The sequence below is a fragment of the Thalassophryne amazonica genome, chromosome 16 (genome assembly GCF_902500255.1).
Source record: "Thalassophryne amazonica chromosome 16, fThaAma1.1, whole genome shotgun sequence".
In the NCBI taxonomy this organism is placed as follows: Eukaryota; Metazoa; Chordata; class Actinopteri; order Batrachoidiformes; family Batrachoididae; genus Thalassophryne; species Thalassophryne amazonica.
Genome location: NC_047118.1, coordinates 23,691,922 through 23,708,412, shown reverse-complemented (window position 1 = coordinate 23,708,412; position 16,491 = coordinate 23,691,922). Strand labels below are relative to the sequence as shown.

The 16,491-nt window shown below is 41.0% G+C and overlaps 1 protein-coding gene across 1 annotated transcript; it reads left to right on the top strand.

The window, feature by feature from the left end:
- Window positions 1-247: 247 nt before the first annotated feature.
- Window positions 248-16,041, top strand: ankrd40 (ankyrin repeat domain 40). The gene is made up of 5 exons (XM_034190359.1): window positions 248-743; window positions 1,120-1,268; window positions 8,160-8,777; window positions 10,879-11,060; window positions 13,069-16,041. The coding sequence occupies exons 1-5, from the start codon at window positions 610-612 to the stop codon at window positions 13,210-13,212; spliced, it is 1,227 nt and encodes a 408-aa protein (XP_034046250.1). The 5' UTR covers window positions 248-609; the 3' UTR covers window positions 13,213-16,041.
- The last annotated feature ends 450 nt before the right edge of the window (window positions 16,042-16,491 follow it).

Here is a 16,491-nt window from a genome sequence, read left to right as displayed (position 1 = left end):
CCTAACCCCCACCAAAATGCGCCCATGACTGAAAGATTGCATTAATCAAGTGGGTATATAACCCATTTACCTACATTTTTGCTGTCTGAACCAACAATAACTCATAATCAAGGTTTTAAATAAATAAATACATCCTTGTAGGGACTTTTGGAGCTCTGTACAAACTCACTCAAGTTTTTTTTATTCTGATTTTTTTATTTTTTCCAAGAGTGGAACTAGAGTGCGGTTGCCGTTGTCACACGTAAAGATGTCCCCCGGTGCAGCACCGAGTGTGTTCAAACCTGTTATTAACGGTGTTTGTTGCAGTGTCGACTGTCAACGCAACTAACTGGTGAGAACGGATTAGCCTGTTATTTGCTGCAAAACGTCAAAGACAGTGACTGTCACCGCGAAGTTACATTGTTAGCAGGAGCGCTATCTTTTTTTTCTTCCTTTCGCAAGCTAGCATCAAACATTAGCTAGCTCCTCGCTCAAAGCTAGCTGCTGGCTAATGCTGTCTATTTTTAGTGCCATCAGGTTGGAAAGCGATAGACAAGTACTGTTGACTAACGTAACGCAAAAGGCATTATTATAGCGTATGAAACCTCAACCCACGCTGTCTGTACCAAAATGTCCACTATTTCGTTGGATAAAGAATTACAGGAGCGGCTGAGAGAGGCTTCTGCTATCGGCGATATTGATGAAGTTCGGACCTTAGTGGAGAGCGGAGTCAATGTCAATTCTCAAAACGAAATAAACGGATGGTAAGTACTGTCAGAGAGTACAATGTGTCAAATCCTCAAGTGCTGGCTTCACAGATTTGTTAGGATTTACTTTGCTGCCAAAAATCGTTAACGGTTGTGTAGTTATGAACTTCTTGCTGAGGTCTGGTGTTAAGTGTTGCTAAATTCGATGGTACAGGGATTAAATTAGGTTTATCTCATTAAAATGAGTTAATCAGCTTTTTCTGACAGGTTTAGCTTGCTGATGTAAACAATGAATGGACTGGTGCTGGCCAACTTGTAGAATGATGGTTCAAAGTAACTTCAAATGATTTTAAATAAAATGTTTGTAGTTTTTCTTTGTTGGTTGGTTTGATTGCTAAAATTTAATTGTATTTGGATTAATCTCACTACCCAGGACATGCCTGCATTGGGCATGCAAAAGGAACCATAAGCACATTGTGTCCTACTTAATCAGTTGTGGTGCTGACAAAGAGATCCTCACGGCGAAGGATGAGTTGGCCTCACAGCTAACATCCAAACCAGAGATCAAGCGACTGTTAGGAGGTAAACTGTGCATTTATTATTTGTTCCCTTGTTTCCTGGTCTTGTGACACGTCACTTTACTTCGCAGTCATTCACATATTTAACATTGATTGGAATGTATAGGTGGAACATGTAGGTTTTTCTTTTTTAATGAGTATTGTGATACCATGAAAAGTCAACTATTGCATGGAAGACAATCCTCTTGCAGAATAATCATAATGATTCTTAAAATATGCAGATAGGAAATGTGTAGCATCAAGAATTACAATTTATATTACAGAATAATGTGTTTCATTAAAGTTAAACAATCACGATTAGTTTCTACCTCATTAATGTCAACAGCAATGTAATTATGTATCTTGATACCTATCGAATCATGATAGGTGTTATATGTATCATTGTGAAGTAAGTGTATCATTTCACCTCAAAGGAGATGTGTCTGTGCATGTCAAATATTAGCATGTAATAAAAAGATTATGATATAAGACGGCTGCACCAAGTGATGCTAGCAGTAATCGATTGGCCCACACTTGATTGTTGCTGTAATTATTTAGTTTGGGCTTTCTCGGTGCATTCTGGGTGGTAGGTAAATCGTCTCTGCAACAGACCTTCATTTTGTCAGTTATTTGTGTCAGTTGGGGACACATTTTGCCTGTTTGATAATGGCATTTATTTGTGTTTGTTTAGAAGGTGTTGGGTATTTTCTCCTCCAAACATTCTTAAAACTTTTAACAAGACAAACAGAGTCAAAAAACACCAGTGAGACAAAGTCAATTTAAGCTCGCGAGGAGTGCAAGTCAGGCTGTACACCAAAGCTACACTAAAGTCTGGCCTGCGCTCCTGCTCTTTTATTTAGGACTTCCCTACATACATGGGCGGTACAGCTCCTAAGGGGAGGAGTGATAGCGCGTGAGCTGTTGCCGCAGAACCGCTGATTGCACAATACATTCAGGACTTTCAGAACCTTTTTAATCTTGGGCTCGATTAAGATGTGTTTAAGACATCTAACGATTAATCACACTTCTTCTGACACAAGGACTAATGTATCATAATCACACTGTGGTTGGAACATTCAATTCTCTATTCTTTATCTCACTGCTCCGCTTATGGCTGCATTCTGCCTGGGTCATCTTCACATGTCCTGAAAAAGAGCTTAGCGTGCACACAGAGATACCACAACTTGCAGAAGCATGTCATGTCACATATCTTAAGTAACCTTCACCCATCACATCAGTACAGTACACTTTATCAGAGCAGAGAGAACTACATTCTACCAGAGCAGAGAACACAAAACATGCATGATAAAATAAAACAGTGTATCTACAGAATAACTCCAACAGAAGGACTTTTACAACTAGTTGTATTTTATCTGTATAGCCCGAAGATCATCAAAGGTGATGCCACCACTACAGTATTGTCACCAGATGTCACAAATATGTGTGCCATCCTGTTTGAGCAGATAGTCGTCAGGATTCGGGTAACTTTTACAGTGACTTGAAGCAATGGGGCTGTTAAGCTCTGACGTAACACATCATGTGATTAATCTGTTTCCAGGTCCAAAGAAAACACTTATGGTTATGTAAATTGAAGAGATTCATTTCATAAATGGTCGGGACAGCCGCTACAGCATCAGCAATCAAAACAAAAAGGCCAGAGTAGGGGTCCTATCTGATCAGTTGTAGCCACTTCTGTTTCTGTTTGTCATTGGAAATCTATAAAACGACAGCTCTGGTGATGTTTCCGACCTATTAACTCGGTCGCACATCCAGGAACTCTGCCTGTGAGGTCTTAGCTTCGAAAGAAGCTCAGCTGATGCAGATGACCAACGACCACGAACACCTGACAAAGTGCGCTCTTTCTTTTTTTTTTTTTTGACCTGGAAGTTGAAAATCACGTGATGCGTTACGTCACACTTAACAACCGAACAGGGATAATGCAGTGTTGACCCAACCTACTTGTTCTGATTGAATGCTGCCTCATACTTCCTTTTACTTTAGGTATTTGCAGTGGCACCTCACGGTATTCAGTTCAGCACACCAGATGGTGTCTAACACGTTGCTAGTGTAATAGCAACAACATGGCATACTTCTGTCATTGACAAATGCCATAAAATGTCCCCTAAATTTGTCTTCATATCTTTAAACTAGACCATTAGACATAACAAAAACGGCTGGTTAGACTTTTGCTACCCCTGCAGCAAGCGAGAAAATTATGTAATCAGCCACGGCCACTTTCGGCTTCTACAAATGCCAAAGCGCCCAGCCGGTTGATGAAGCTGAGCAATGCCGAAACCCCTCTGGTACAATTTGATGAAAAGCTTGGGTATATTACTGAGCTTTACTGCGTTCTTGTCTACACTTGCTCGATATCAAGCATAATGTCATTCATGAATCATGATCATTAATCAGGAGAAATCTATGAAACATTATTACATCTATGCTTTTGATTGTTGGCAACATGGAAAGAGACGAAGGGGTTAAAGGGTTAATGTTCATGAGCAGATGTAAGACTGACAACTTAAATCTGTTCATTTCTTGTTAAACTGACAACTTAGATGAACAAGCGCAACAGTTACATTCTTGAATTAATTAAAAAATATGCTGAAGAAACCAGCATAAAATCATGTAGCTATTTTACTGAGGCCATATGGATTACACCTTGGGTGTGTTAACGTTTGGATTATTGTTCACTTTGTGTTATAAAACACAAATGAACCTAAAAGCCTTTAACACAATTTTTCTAAAATCAAACATAAACAGTTAGGAGGTAACGTCTCCAAGTATACGGAGTAAAGCAACACTTTTGCCTTTGTATTATTACCGGTACTTAGATTGTGCCAGTTTCTTGTGACCATTTGACCCCAGGTGACCTAATTTGCATATAAATTTGCATAATAAACATGCACAATTATTAGAGGACCAGACCCGGTATTTTTCTGGCCTGAGCCAGATTTCCGGCTTTTGGATCCGGATGTAATGCAGCGGAGGCGACAGGCTGCCATGTAATCCCTATGGAAGGACGCGTTGTGGATATGTAGTGACATGGAGATGTCTGTCTGGAGTTTATACTTGATGTGGACATGTCCTGTCTCTGGCAATCAGCCTGTGAGCAGGACTTATGTCCCTTTTGTCTTTTATTTAACACAATTATGACAGAGTTTGAGGGGAGAAAGCGTGGAAGTGCAGCAGCAGCCGGTGTTTTCTTAATGTTGTTGTTTGTTTGTTTTTTTTTTCATGTGCATGCACGCGCGATTGAATCGTCCATGAAGATAATTTTATTAATTACACAGCTGTATAATAAAACAAATGGTGACTGGTTTATAACACAATTATGACAGAGTTTGAGGGGATTGTCCGCAAATAACGTTTAGCGCCGTGAAATATACCGGTTCTTTGTTCAATAAGAGCCGCGAAATATACCCTGTTCTTTGTTTAATAACATGGTTTTTCATTGGTCTAGCTCGATGTGAAACCAATCATTGAATGTGTTTTAATGTGGCTCGATCTGTATCAGAACAAAAATCTTTTCTTAGCAGTTTGCAGGCGCCTGTTAGACAAAGCGATCAAATTGAAGAAAGAGATTATTTAGTGGATATGATTTTGACCAGTGCAGTTGATTGCCATAAGTAGACATGTGCCGATAACCAGTTTCACGGCATACCGTGGTATCAAAAAGCCACGGTATCAAAACCACTAAAATTTTCCGTTATACCGTCCTACGGTATGAGCGTGTTATGAGAATTCTTGACAGGCAGAGTGGAGGCAGCCGCTGCCTCCCTTCCCCCTGGTGTGCACCTCTGTCTCTGTTTACAAACAGGCAGCTAATGTTAGCTAGCTCTGCATTATGACTGAAGGAGGCGAAGCCTGCGCTGAACTTTTCCCTCCATCTAAAAGGACCAAGTCGGCTTTTTCATTTTAATTTCCGCGGAATAGCCCTTCAAGCCAAAAACGGTGGCAACAAAGCACCATAGCTTTGGCCTCTGTCGGACTCGGAGCGATTCAAGATACCCGCAAAGGATTACATGGAAGGAGTAAACTTTATCCCGTCTTTGAAACCATTGAGAAGTGCAAGCGGTGGACTCGAGTCGTGCTTGTGGTCGACGAAATTTCTCCCACAAACATGTCAAGAAGGACAAATACATCTATTCCAAGGACTTTGTTGGTGAAGCTGGGCCAATATTAAGCATCCAAAGTTCCGGACATTATCCCGGCCACGTTTCTTCCTAAGCAAGTAAGTCATGTTTCCCACGGGGCAGATGCTACATGTCTAAAAGAGGGACTATCATTTTGGTATTTTTTTCTAAATTTATCAGTGGTATAGTGCTCGTAGTGGTAGACATCACATCAATTAGTGCACCTAAGCTTCATATGCAAATAGCCGTAATTGTTGTGAAGGTGTAGGAACACGGACCCACAACAGGGGGCGTTAAATGAACGGACAGTGGATAAGCCAAACAGTAACACTTTAATGTTGTGAAGTGCACAACGGAATACAGACAATAACAGTTTTGGTACCACAGACAATTATATGTAGCGTGACGTGTGGGCAGGCTTGAGGATAGGAGACGTCTGTCCCGAACCGAGCCGGATCCCACACGGCCCTCACCGCCAACGGATCTGAAGAACACCGGAGCTGCCAAGTCCTGGATCCCCAGGTGGCCACCGTCTCCTGCTGGCAGAGAACAGAAACAGAGTTGATGAGTGTGAGTTCGCACACTCAGTAATCCCACAGTCTGTGTTCTTTTGGGAGGGAGCACCTCCACCTCCAATCACACACTCATGCAGCTCCTGTCTAACCACTTATCTGGTTGGAGTTGTGAAGCGAAGCCGTCGCTGATCACACCAAACGCCAATCCCTCAGATAAGGCAACACCACAGGAAAACGGCTGCAAAGAAGTTCAGACTATAAGTTAGTGTTAAGTTCAGCAGAGAAGTTACCTCTCTAGTGGCTGATTTCTCGGCGGGGAGGTGGAGTTGTAGTCCGGCCTTTATGGTGGTGGTGATGAACTGTGGATGAGTGACAGCTGGTCCTGATGATGAGTGACAGCTGTCACACCCCGTTGCTCCGACACCCTCTCGTGCTTGAAGCCTGCACTTCAAGCAGGGCGCCATCTGGTGGTGGTGGGCCAGCAGTACCTCCTCTTCAGCGGCCCACACAACAATAATGTTGTTAAAGCACATTTTAAAGCTATACATAATACAGTGAAACTGTAAAACCGCAGTATTTTTGCAGTTATCATACCATCCAAATCTCATACCAGCCCATGCCTAGCCATAAGTAGTATTTTATGTTTTTTATCTATGTAGTTTGAAGAGGTCTTAGTGAAAGGATTAAGCATCCATGACGAGTGTTCGATAAATTTCAAAATTCATATTGCTTACGAATTTTGCCATTTCGAAAACAAAATGCTTGGCTCATGTTGTAGGTTAATAACCATTCATTTATTGAAATAATAATTATTTTTCACATATTTGAAACTCGGAGTGGATGCGAACCCAACCCTTTTCATTTTCTGCCTTGCTTTTCTTTCCACACTGATGTTCGCTTGGACTGGTATGTGGAATAAACTATAAAATAATTGCCCCGAAAATATTAGCCCAGCAGCAACAGTTCAGTAATGGTAGTATGTAGTCAAAACCTGCAGATGTTAGGGGAACCTATGCCCAGTTTTTGTTTGTGGATATTTTATTTTTGTTTTAGAAAACTGCATTGTAAAACACAAACCACTTGACCTCAAAGATGGTAATGATTGTTTAAAATCTTTAACATTGGGTGTTCCTGAGAGCTTTCTGAACAGGTTTGAAAAGGCCTAAAATCGCAGCCCCCGGCCCGGGGCTTTGCCCCTGGACCCCATTGGGGACCTAGACGGCCGCCAAACCCCTCGACAAATTAGTTTCAGGCTTAGCCATATTGTCTCAATGCCAGCCCTGAGGACTCAAATACAATCATTCTGAGGTACATTTGGACGTTATGTGATTTGTAAATCTCAAGATATTCCAATTTATGTTTCCCTTACCCTTGAATAATACAGCTACAGAAGCCGAAAGAGGGCGTGGCTGACTTCGTAATTTTCTCACTTGCTGCCAGGGTAGAAAAAGTCTAACCAGCCGTTTTTGATATCTCTAATGGTCTAGTTTAAAGATATGAAGAAAAATTTAGGGGACATCTTATGGCCACGGGGACCCCCTCAGCAAGTGGATTATGACACATTGCATTTTGATTTGGGCTGGCAGGTTTTTAATTATTTAATCTAATTAATTACTAGATTTGCAATTAATTAATCTAAAATAATCGCATCTATAATTTTTTTAAAACAACCATAACATTGCACTCAAATGCAAAAGCAATTAGCAAAAAATGTCACTCATTTAAAATAAATGCATTAATATTTTAGTCTATAAAATAAACTGGTAAAAATGGCACTTTATGAACACATTAAGCAGAACAAATTTCTGATCATAAACTATATTTTAATATTTATGATCTCAATTAAGGTGGCATTTCAGTGTGATGTAACAATTTCTCTTTGCATAATCAGCAGTTTTTTCCTGTGACTCTGGAATATAGTGGTAATTCTGGTGGTACTCTGAAATAAATTCGAGCATTTTGGGAGTATGTTCCTTTACATATATGTCAGGCATAAGTGATGCTTAAAGGAGAAGAATCACTGTATGCGCACATAGAATTGTGAGCCTTTGCAGATGTTGAACATTAAACATCAACCAGTCAAAGATGTACAAGGCAGATAAAAAGTGATTTTGTAGAATATGACCCATTTAATAATTAGCATTTGATCCAAGGTTATTTTCATGTTTCTAGGTTCATGTGCAGAAGTTAAAAAAAAAAAATCATGCATGCTGCTTTCGCTGGCCCAAGTATTTCAGAAATAATCCCATTTTCTAATTCTCACAGTTGAGATTGAGGACGTGCCTGCAGTGAAGGAGCCCGAGTTGCCAATCATTCCCAACTACCTGTCAAACCCGCCTTTCATTTACTCCAAGATGGACAACAAATCAGAAGCCACCCTCACCCAACACCTCACCCAGAATGGATCTGGGGAACATGTTGAGGACACACACAATAATTCAGCCTCCCTTTCCCCAACACACGAGCCACACCACCCGCAGAACCGAACCACCTCCACTGCAAACTCTTCTGCTCACAGCCCAGCCCAGGCTGGCGCTTTCATTCCTGTGATCGAGCAAAACGGCGTGTCACCCGGCACGGTCCCATCTTGCCATCACGCTTCTGTTAACGGCACAGTGCCCGTGGAACTGATGGTCGAGCCTCATCTAGTCAACCATGCAGACTACCCACATGCAGTAGCTCACAACAGTACTGTGTGCCCACCACAGTTAGCCTCACCCAACCCCGGCGGGACCCAGGTCCAGACCCCCGTGGCCGGCACAAACCCATCTGTGGGCAGACAGCAGTCCTTTCCTCAGCAGCTGAGCTGTGGCCAATCCGGTGGACAGTTACCAGCTTTTCAGCCTTTCTTTTTCACCAGCACCTTCCCTGTCAACGTGCAAGGTAAGTGAACCATGTTTGTGTCATTTTGTTGTGCTGCTGGGAAACTGTACTTTAGTGTTGATGTTTTCACAAAACTGTTCATTATGACGTATTCACCAAGTGTGCTATCAGTGGTCGATTGGTTGACAGGTTGGTGATCTGTAAGGTTAGAGCGGGTATGACAACATTCTTGGGTGAGTGTTTTGTGGTGATAAACAGTACTTTGTCTTTCCACGTAAGATAGAGGTTGTTGTCTTTGCACAGTTTGTCGTGATTGATGTGCTGTGGGGTGATGCCTTTCAGAATTGTGACGGTTTGCAGTGTGAGGAAGGTAAACTTGAAAGACTTACAATCAAATCATTTAACTTAAAAATATTCAGTCAGAAGGTTTGTTTCCTCCTGAGCACAAATGAGAATTGTCTCATACAATACAACGTGCGGTGGGTGTATTGTACGACACAGTTCTCATTTGTAGTTGGTGAATAGATTAACAGTCGTAAGTTTTTGATATTGCATAAGGTGGCAAAATTACATTTGCATTTGAAGTCTCACTCTGCCGTGGCCTACACAAAAATGTATGGTAACCTTTGCAGAGTCCTGCCAGGAAGGGGTCCATTAGGGACACATGGATGAAATTGTAAAAATGCTCCAGTTATGTTGAAAAGTACACATAATTTGTTTGACTATATCTGTTCCAAGAAAAGGTATAGTCTTGACTGTTTTGAATGTTTGGTCACCACATTTAAGGGCAAACAAGGTCAGTGTTCAGTGATCCTTTGACGTACTACACATCACATGATAACTAAGCACAAGCAGGGTGGTGGTGGTTAGGCGCCCTTGTTTCTAGAGCTAAAGGTTCCCAGTTCAAGACCACACTGGCACATTATCCATGTAATGTGTATTTGTGTCAGGAAGGGCATCCAGCGTAAAACTTCTGCCAAATCCACATGCAGATCCACCTCAGATCTGCTGCGATAACCTCGAGTGAAACAAGGGAGAAGCCAAACGGATGTACTTACTTACATAAGAAATAAGCATTGTGCAGACTGTTCGATTTTTTTTTTTTTTTTCTTTCACCAGAACTGGAGCAACTTTAATTTTTGACCTCTGTGCAAAGTGACATTGGCCAATAACGCAGTAACTTTGGGCTAGTGATAATTTAAACTATTCCCTATTTTGAATGTTTAGGATCTGGCAAATAATCTACAGTTTTCAATGTGATTTGAGGTTTTGTTTTTTTTTTGTTTTGTTTTTTCCCTATGTAATCCTTGACTGACCCTAGTACACCTGAACCTAGTATAATTACCACTATGGGAAAGTTCTAATCAATTTTTGTGTCAGCCATGGGTACATTGACACTGGCTTCTGTTGTTTTGCCACATTAGGTGATACTGATTGGGTTAAAAATTCCTGGTTAAAGTTGGCTCATGGACTACAAGAAATCCCCCCCCCCCCCCCCCCCCCCCCCCCCCCCCCCCCCCCCCAAAAAAAAAAAAAAAACTGACAAAAATGTTTGATCCACTGGTAGATTTGTATGATGACTTCCTTTTGGGACAAGTAGCATCAAACTCCCAACTGAAGCCAGGTCGGTTAACACGTGCTGACCCATTCAGCTCGTCGTTACATTTCAGAATTTATATAAAGAATATCTAAAAGACATTACTGGAGGCCGTTATATCTTCTTTATACCTACGCTTTTCAAAAGTTAATACTCTTTGTACCATACTTTCTGGACTATATATCACTTTTTAAATTGTTGTTGTTATTAATGTTAATTAATTTTGCTACTTTGGACTAGAATGACTTCTAGATCAAAATTAGGGGTGTAATGGTACACAAAAATCACAGTTTGGGTACATTTTAAGTACAGTGGAAACAAGAAACAGAACATTAATTTCTGTTCTTTAGGCTACTGCGTGACTGAATATTCTTTCCAGATTGTTAATTTTTTTTCTTGAATTCTTGTAAAATATATGTTCCCAAAATATATATAACTTTTACTCTGGTGTGAGTGCGATTTACATTTGTTTGCTCCCCCCCACTTTATTCTGCATTTAGTTTGAGAGATATGACTAATCTGGAACACAGAGTAAATATTTTTTTACACTCTCTCCTCCTGTAGAGTTGGTGTTGAAGGTGCGTATCCAGAATCCCAATGCAAGGGAAAATGACTTCATTGAGGTAGAACTAGACCGCCAGGAGCTGACCTATCGTTCCCTACTGAGGGTCTGCTGCCGTGAGTTAGACATCAGCGCAGAACACGTGGAGAAGATCCGCAAGCTGCCAAACACCATGCTAAGAAAGGTAAGGGAAGTGTTGTACGTGTACACAAACAGATGCAAAAAGATTTGTTTTCTAGTTGCCCAGTACTGATTTTAATAGTAAATGTTGTACACCTCCTGGTTCATTTTTCAGATTTTCTGCAAAAGTCAACCTATTACAGACTTGGGTTGAAAGTATTATGTTGTGGAGGTGAAGTTTTTGAACACTGCCTAAGTGTAGGGCTTGACTTTTGTCGGAAAGTGCAAACTATAACAATGGTGAGATCAGCATTTTCTAATATTATCCACACTGTGAGTCTGCATCCTTTGCAGTCACTGAGACACATAACCTTATCAGCAGACAGCATATCCAAAGAGATTTATTCTTATGCGTCTGTAATATGTTGACGTAGCTTTGTCCTCCCTCAGTCTCACTCTCTCTGTTTGTTTTTTCCCCTCTCTGGCTCGAGTTTGCTCTGTGAAAGTGACACATTCTCCTCCAATTAGTTTGTGACTTTCCCTCCCACTGAAACCTCTGCTGCTCCCTCTATTTATTATATGTTCCATTCCTCACCACCTCCGACAAATGCCAGCAGTAGAGTGCCTCCTCCCTTGAACAACAGCAGAAAATTAAACAGGCTGAGGCCGTTTGATTCTTTGATCTTCATTCTTGCTGTGTGGGTTCACTAGCATTTGCTCACAATGCGGCAACATGCTCTGTTTGAATACATACAGCCAAACATCATGGGTTGGCTGTACAGGTTCTTCAAGAAATAAATCTGAATTCTTATTGTGTCATGTGCAAGCATCAAAACTCAAGCTCGTATTTTGACCCCAACCAGGAAGTGCAGTTCCAAGACTGGCCTCTTGAGGCTGGTTCCAGCACAGAGCAGATTCCCATGGAACCTCATGTTAAAACGTACAACTTTAGAGCAGAAATAAACATGTTTACAGCCTGGTACAAAAAAAAACAGCTTGGTCTCTGTAGATAGTTCCCTCTGTGACAACTGTATGGGGTGGGTGGGGGGGCGTGAAATTTTTTTCTAATTTCTTAGTTTATGACATTTTGATTAATAAAATTCTGTATAATTGTGGGCGTGGTTGCTTTGAGTGACAGTAGCTGAGCACAGTGACTCCACCCCATCATAGCCTCCACGTGTAACAGAGCTACTCATTGTTGTGTTGTTGCTGTGGGTGTCTGTTTGGAGTATTTTGTTACAAACACCTGTAATAGTACGGCTTGTTGTACAGTGAAACATCCTAATGGATCGTCTCACACGTCTTTGTTGCAATATTGACGCTGAGTGAAACGCTCATCTTATTTCATTTTAACCTTTATTTAACCAGGTTAGTCCCATTGAGATCGGGATCTCTTTTGCAAGGGAGACCTGGACAATTATAAAGTTTCCAATTCAGCTAACCTGCATGTCTTTAAGTGTGGGAGGAAACCGGAGCACCCAGAGGAATCCTACGCTAACACGGGGAGAACATGCAAGCTCCACACAGAAAGGCCACAGGTGGGAATCAATCCCATGACCTTCTTGCTGTGAGGCAACACTGCTAACCACTAAGGCACCATGCTGCCCAATGTTGTATGCTAACGGTGTTAACACATTTCGCAGCTGTCGGTAGGTCTACTTACACAGCTGATAATTTTTATTGTCCACACCAAGGTAAACTGTTAGACGAACGTCTGCACAGTCCCCAAAAATCTGGATTAATAAACACCCGAACTGTGCTTGGCGTGTTAGCTTGTGCTTCGGACTCAAGGGGTGGGCGTGTTCAGGGTTTTTTGTTGTTGTTGTTGTTGTTGTTGTTGTTTTTGTCACACAGGGAGCCACACATGCTCCACCCCTTTATGCATTAATGACTTCATCATGAATCAGTGCGAGCAGGGCTCTCAACATTGTGACGCCAAAAAAGGGGGACATTTTGTCTTTTCCTGGTCTCTATAGAAAACCAATGGGTGACGTCATGCCGGCTTTGTATATATACAGTCTATCATCATGTGTAATTATTTAGATGCAATTTCCATTTTGTTTTGTGTCTAGGACAAGGATGTGGCTCGGCTACAGGACTTTCAGGAGCTGGAAGTGGTGTTGGAGAAAGCAGAGGGTTTGTCTCTGTTCTCTGGGACTGGCGGCCTGACTGACAGACCCTGTTACAACATGAAGGCCTCCCGCCTCACATACTAGAGCAGAGTCCCAAATCTCTCTGCTGACACGGTGGGCTTCTTTAGCTGCGCTCTAGCAACTATAAACAGTTGGCTACCCAGGTTACTTGTTGCAGCTTTTTTTGTCTTTGGTGTTTGGCTAGTTTCTCAGTTGGGATTTATATATTTTTTTTAAAGTTCTGTAGCTGTTGTCCACCCCCCTCCACTGACCTTTCTGCCACCTCAAGTGTTCCTACCCAGTGTTAGATGTTTACTGATGCATGGCCTCCCCGGTTATGTACACAAGCTGCTTTCCAGTTTTCTCTATCTGTCCTCCTGCTGCACTTTTTTTTTTTTTTTTGCCAGTCCTCCAGTGTGACAATAGAGGGTCACAGTTGCTCATCTTCCTCCAAGACTGGACTTGAATGGGGCTCTGCAACAGCCTTACATGGACATATCGTGATTCTGACTGTAGAACGTGCACACACGTGAAAATAGTCTGATTAAGCATAGAGGAGAGGCTGTCAGGAAGGATTCTAACTCTTAACTGACCACATAATGCAGCAAGTTGCAGCACAGAGGACTAGCACACAGCAACTTTAACCGATAGATATATTCCAGCTGGCACATATTATACGTGCTGTAGGCTTAAGCCTTATTGTCTTTTCTACTGAGGTCTTGTTGGCTTGTATTGTCCTGAAGAACTTTTTGTTTCCTTCCTTTTAATGTCAGTGTGATACAGGTCTGCAGTGACAACGAAAAGAAAAGCTAACAATTGCCAGAGAGGGGGACAGGAAGTGGTTATGCTTTATTATACAATGTTTAAACAAAGAAACCAGAGGCATGTACTAGCTTGACATATACGTGGGACGTTCACTGGTGACATCTGGCAAGTTTTTCTGCAAACAGTGTCCTTTTTTTAATGGTAGTACTTATGCCAGCAACGAGTTGCATTGATAGCTTATACTATAGTGACTGAGTCCAAAGAAATGTTGAGCCCTTCAACAGTGACACCACTAATTTCCAGCTGGGTAACGGGTCAGAAATGGAAAAGACGAACTGAAGGTCTGTTTCAAAGCCTTGTACAAAGAACACAGAACTTGAATCACAATGTGCTGAGTGTTGCCTTTATTTTTGCGAGATATTTGACATTTTGTGGAGACCGCTGGCTCTCCGGCAGTGAAGTCATTCAGTCGGTGAGACGTGTGTTTGGGCTGATGGTACATGGCATTTATTGACCACCTTTATGCTTGAATTGATCGCCATGTAAAGATGAACATGCCTTCTCAAACTTGTTTAATAGTTTTTTAGCCTTCATTTGACAACAGATAACATGTTAACAAAAGTACTTATTTTTTATCTGTAAATGCCTAGTTCTGTTTTACTACACAGGGAGGAGAAAGCAAATCCAATTGTAAGTTTTCCCTCAATAACCTAAGGTGTAATACTGTTTTGACTGTGATTGGACAAAAAAACAAAAACTCATCGAGCCAACGAGTGTACTTGTTGCAGAATAATGTATCATTGGTTCAGGAAAGGTGCCTAAACTTTGTTTTCTCGAGGTGTGGAACAAACAAACAAATGACTAAAATTGTTCTTTAGCTCGCAACTTTTAGGTTTACAGTTAAGTGCTTCCTGGATCCTAAAAGTCTTTTCCAAATTATTAATCCTGACGTGATTATTTTAATTGCACTGCGCGCCACCTCATCTAAGCTATTTGTATTGTTAGTATACGTTATGACTAATGTGAACCATTAATATGTAACACAACAGTTTGGGTGTCAAGTCTGTTAAGATTTAATTTTGTGAACAAAATGTTACTTAAGTTGTGTTTTCATCTTCGTGACTGATTTTAAACGAGCAGCCCAACGTTGGCATTCGAACACAAACTAGCGCCCCCAAGTCCTGTTTCCTCACCATGGTGTTGTTTGTTTTGATGCGTTTGCATGTTCAGTGTTTGTAAGCAAAAAATGTGACATCACAAAGGTGACAAATTTCGATCTAGAAAGCAGAGAACACAGTTGGCAATGAAATTTACACGATTCACAACCTAGTGCATGTGTGTAACTAGGTCGCGAGAGGTCAGCTTCATTGTGTCAGATGCTGTTTTTGCTACTTTCATGTTGACATACTGGGCCTCTTTTTTTTTTCAGGCTAGGCAGCCACTTCTCATTCCTTCACAATCAGAGCGTTTCTTACTCCATAGTAATTGTTTACTGCTCCAATGTATAACTGACATTATTACTGTATTTGGATATTTTATATATATATATATATTATTAATTTATATAATTTTTGTAGCCAACTAGGCCTTTTGTGTTCGTGTCAAAAGTCGGACATTGTGAAAGTAAGAGTTCCGTGTTAAAGTGAAAAGTGATGTTGAAGCCAAGTGCAATGTGGGGGAAAAAGAACGTTTATGGAAAGTTTATCGCGACACAAAAGAAGGACTTTGAATCATGCTTATTTTGTGTTACCATCCATGTTAAATGCTTTATTGGGAGTTGTGCCATGTTGTTAAGGCATAGGTTTGTTTGAGATGAAGGAAAACAAGGCTCCTCTTGGCCATTTTTGGCTATGAATGAGTGAGTGAGAGCAGCATGTTTGAAATTTTATAGGATCGTCTGTAATTTTTTTTCTTCTTTTTTTATTTGTGGAAAGGAGATGCCTAACACCATATTTGTTGGTTTGCTTATTGTTCTAGGGGAAAAAAAACAATACCGTTTGACCTAACCTATGCATTCAGAGATATTTTTATATTAAGTACATCCTATGTACTCTTACAAATAATCTTAGGCACTGTTAAAGTTTTTTTTCTTTTCTTTTCTTTTCTGGAAATCTGTATCTGTTCTTTGATAAAGCATGGTGAAATAACTGGTGTGTTCCTTCTTTCTCGCTTTCTCTCTGGCCTTGTGTTGGACAGGGTTATGCCTGCAGCTGTGAGGTAGAAGTCAAATTTTTCAGGATGTGCTTCAGTTAAATGCCACTAGAGGGAATAGAAGAACAAATGTTACCACTTAGGAGCTGAAAGTTTGCCACAAAATGAAAATGTGATGTTGTTTGAGATTAAATGAACCCACATAATAGAAGTAAAAGTGAGGGATTCTAACCCAGGGTTTACAGAACATAACTTTACTCTTTGATTCATTTGGTTTGCTTAGTATTATTTTACTCTATCTGGGCAATTTCATGAGACTTTTGTGCCCATTACCGCTTTAAACTGTCCTGCTGTGATCTAACCGTCCCAGAGAATTTATTTGTCCACCCACCCCCATCAGATTAAGAGGTCTCTGGGATGACTAGATCACCAAAGTACCCTCGCAAG

Excerpts from the sequence above, each read along its gene's own strand:
- ankrd40 (XM_034190359.1), top strand. The coding sequence starts at position 610 with ATGTCCACTATTTCGTTGGATAAAGAATTACAGGAGCGGCTGAGAGAG. Across the intron at positions 8,778-10,878 it reads CTTCCCTGTCAACGTGCAAG|AGTTGGTGTTGAAGGTGCGT; the intron begins GTAAGTGAACCA and ends CTCCTCCTGTAG. Across the intron at positions 11,061-13,068 it reads CAAACACCATGCTAAGAAAG|GACAAGGATGTGGCTCGGCT; the intron begins GTAAGGGAAGTG and ends TTTTGTGTCTAG.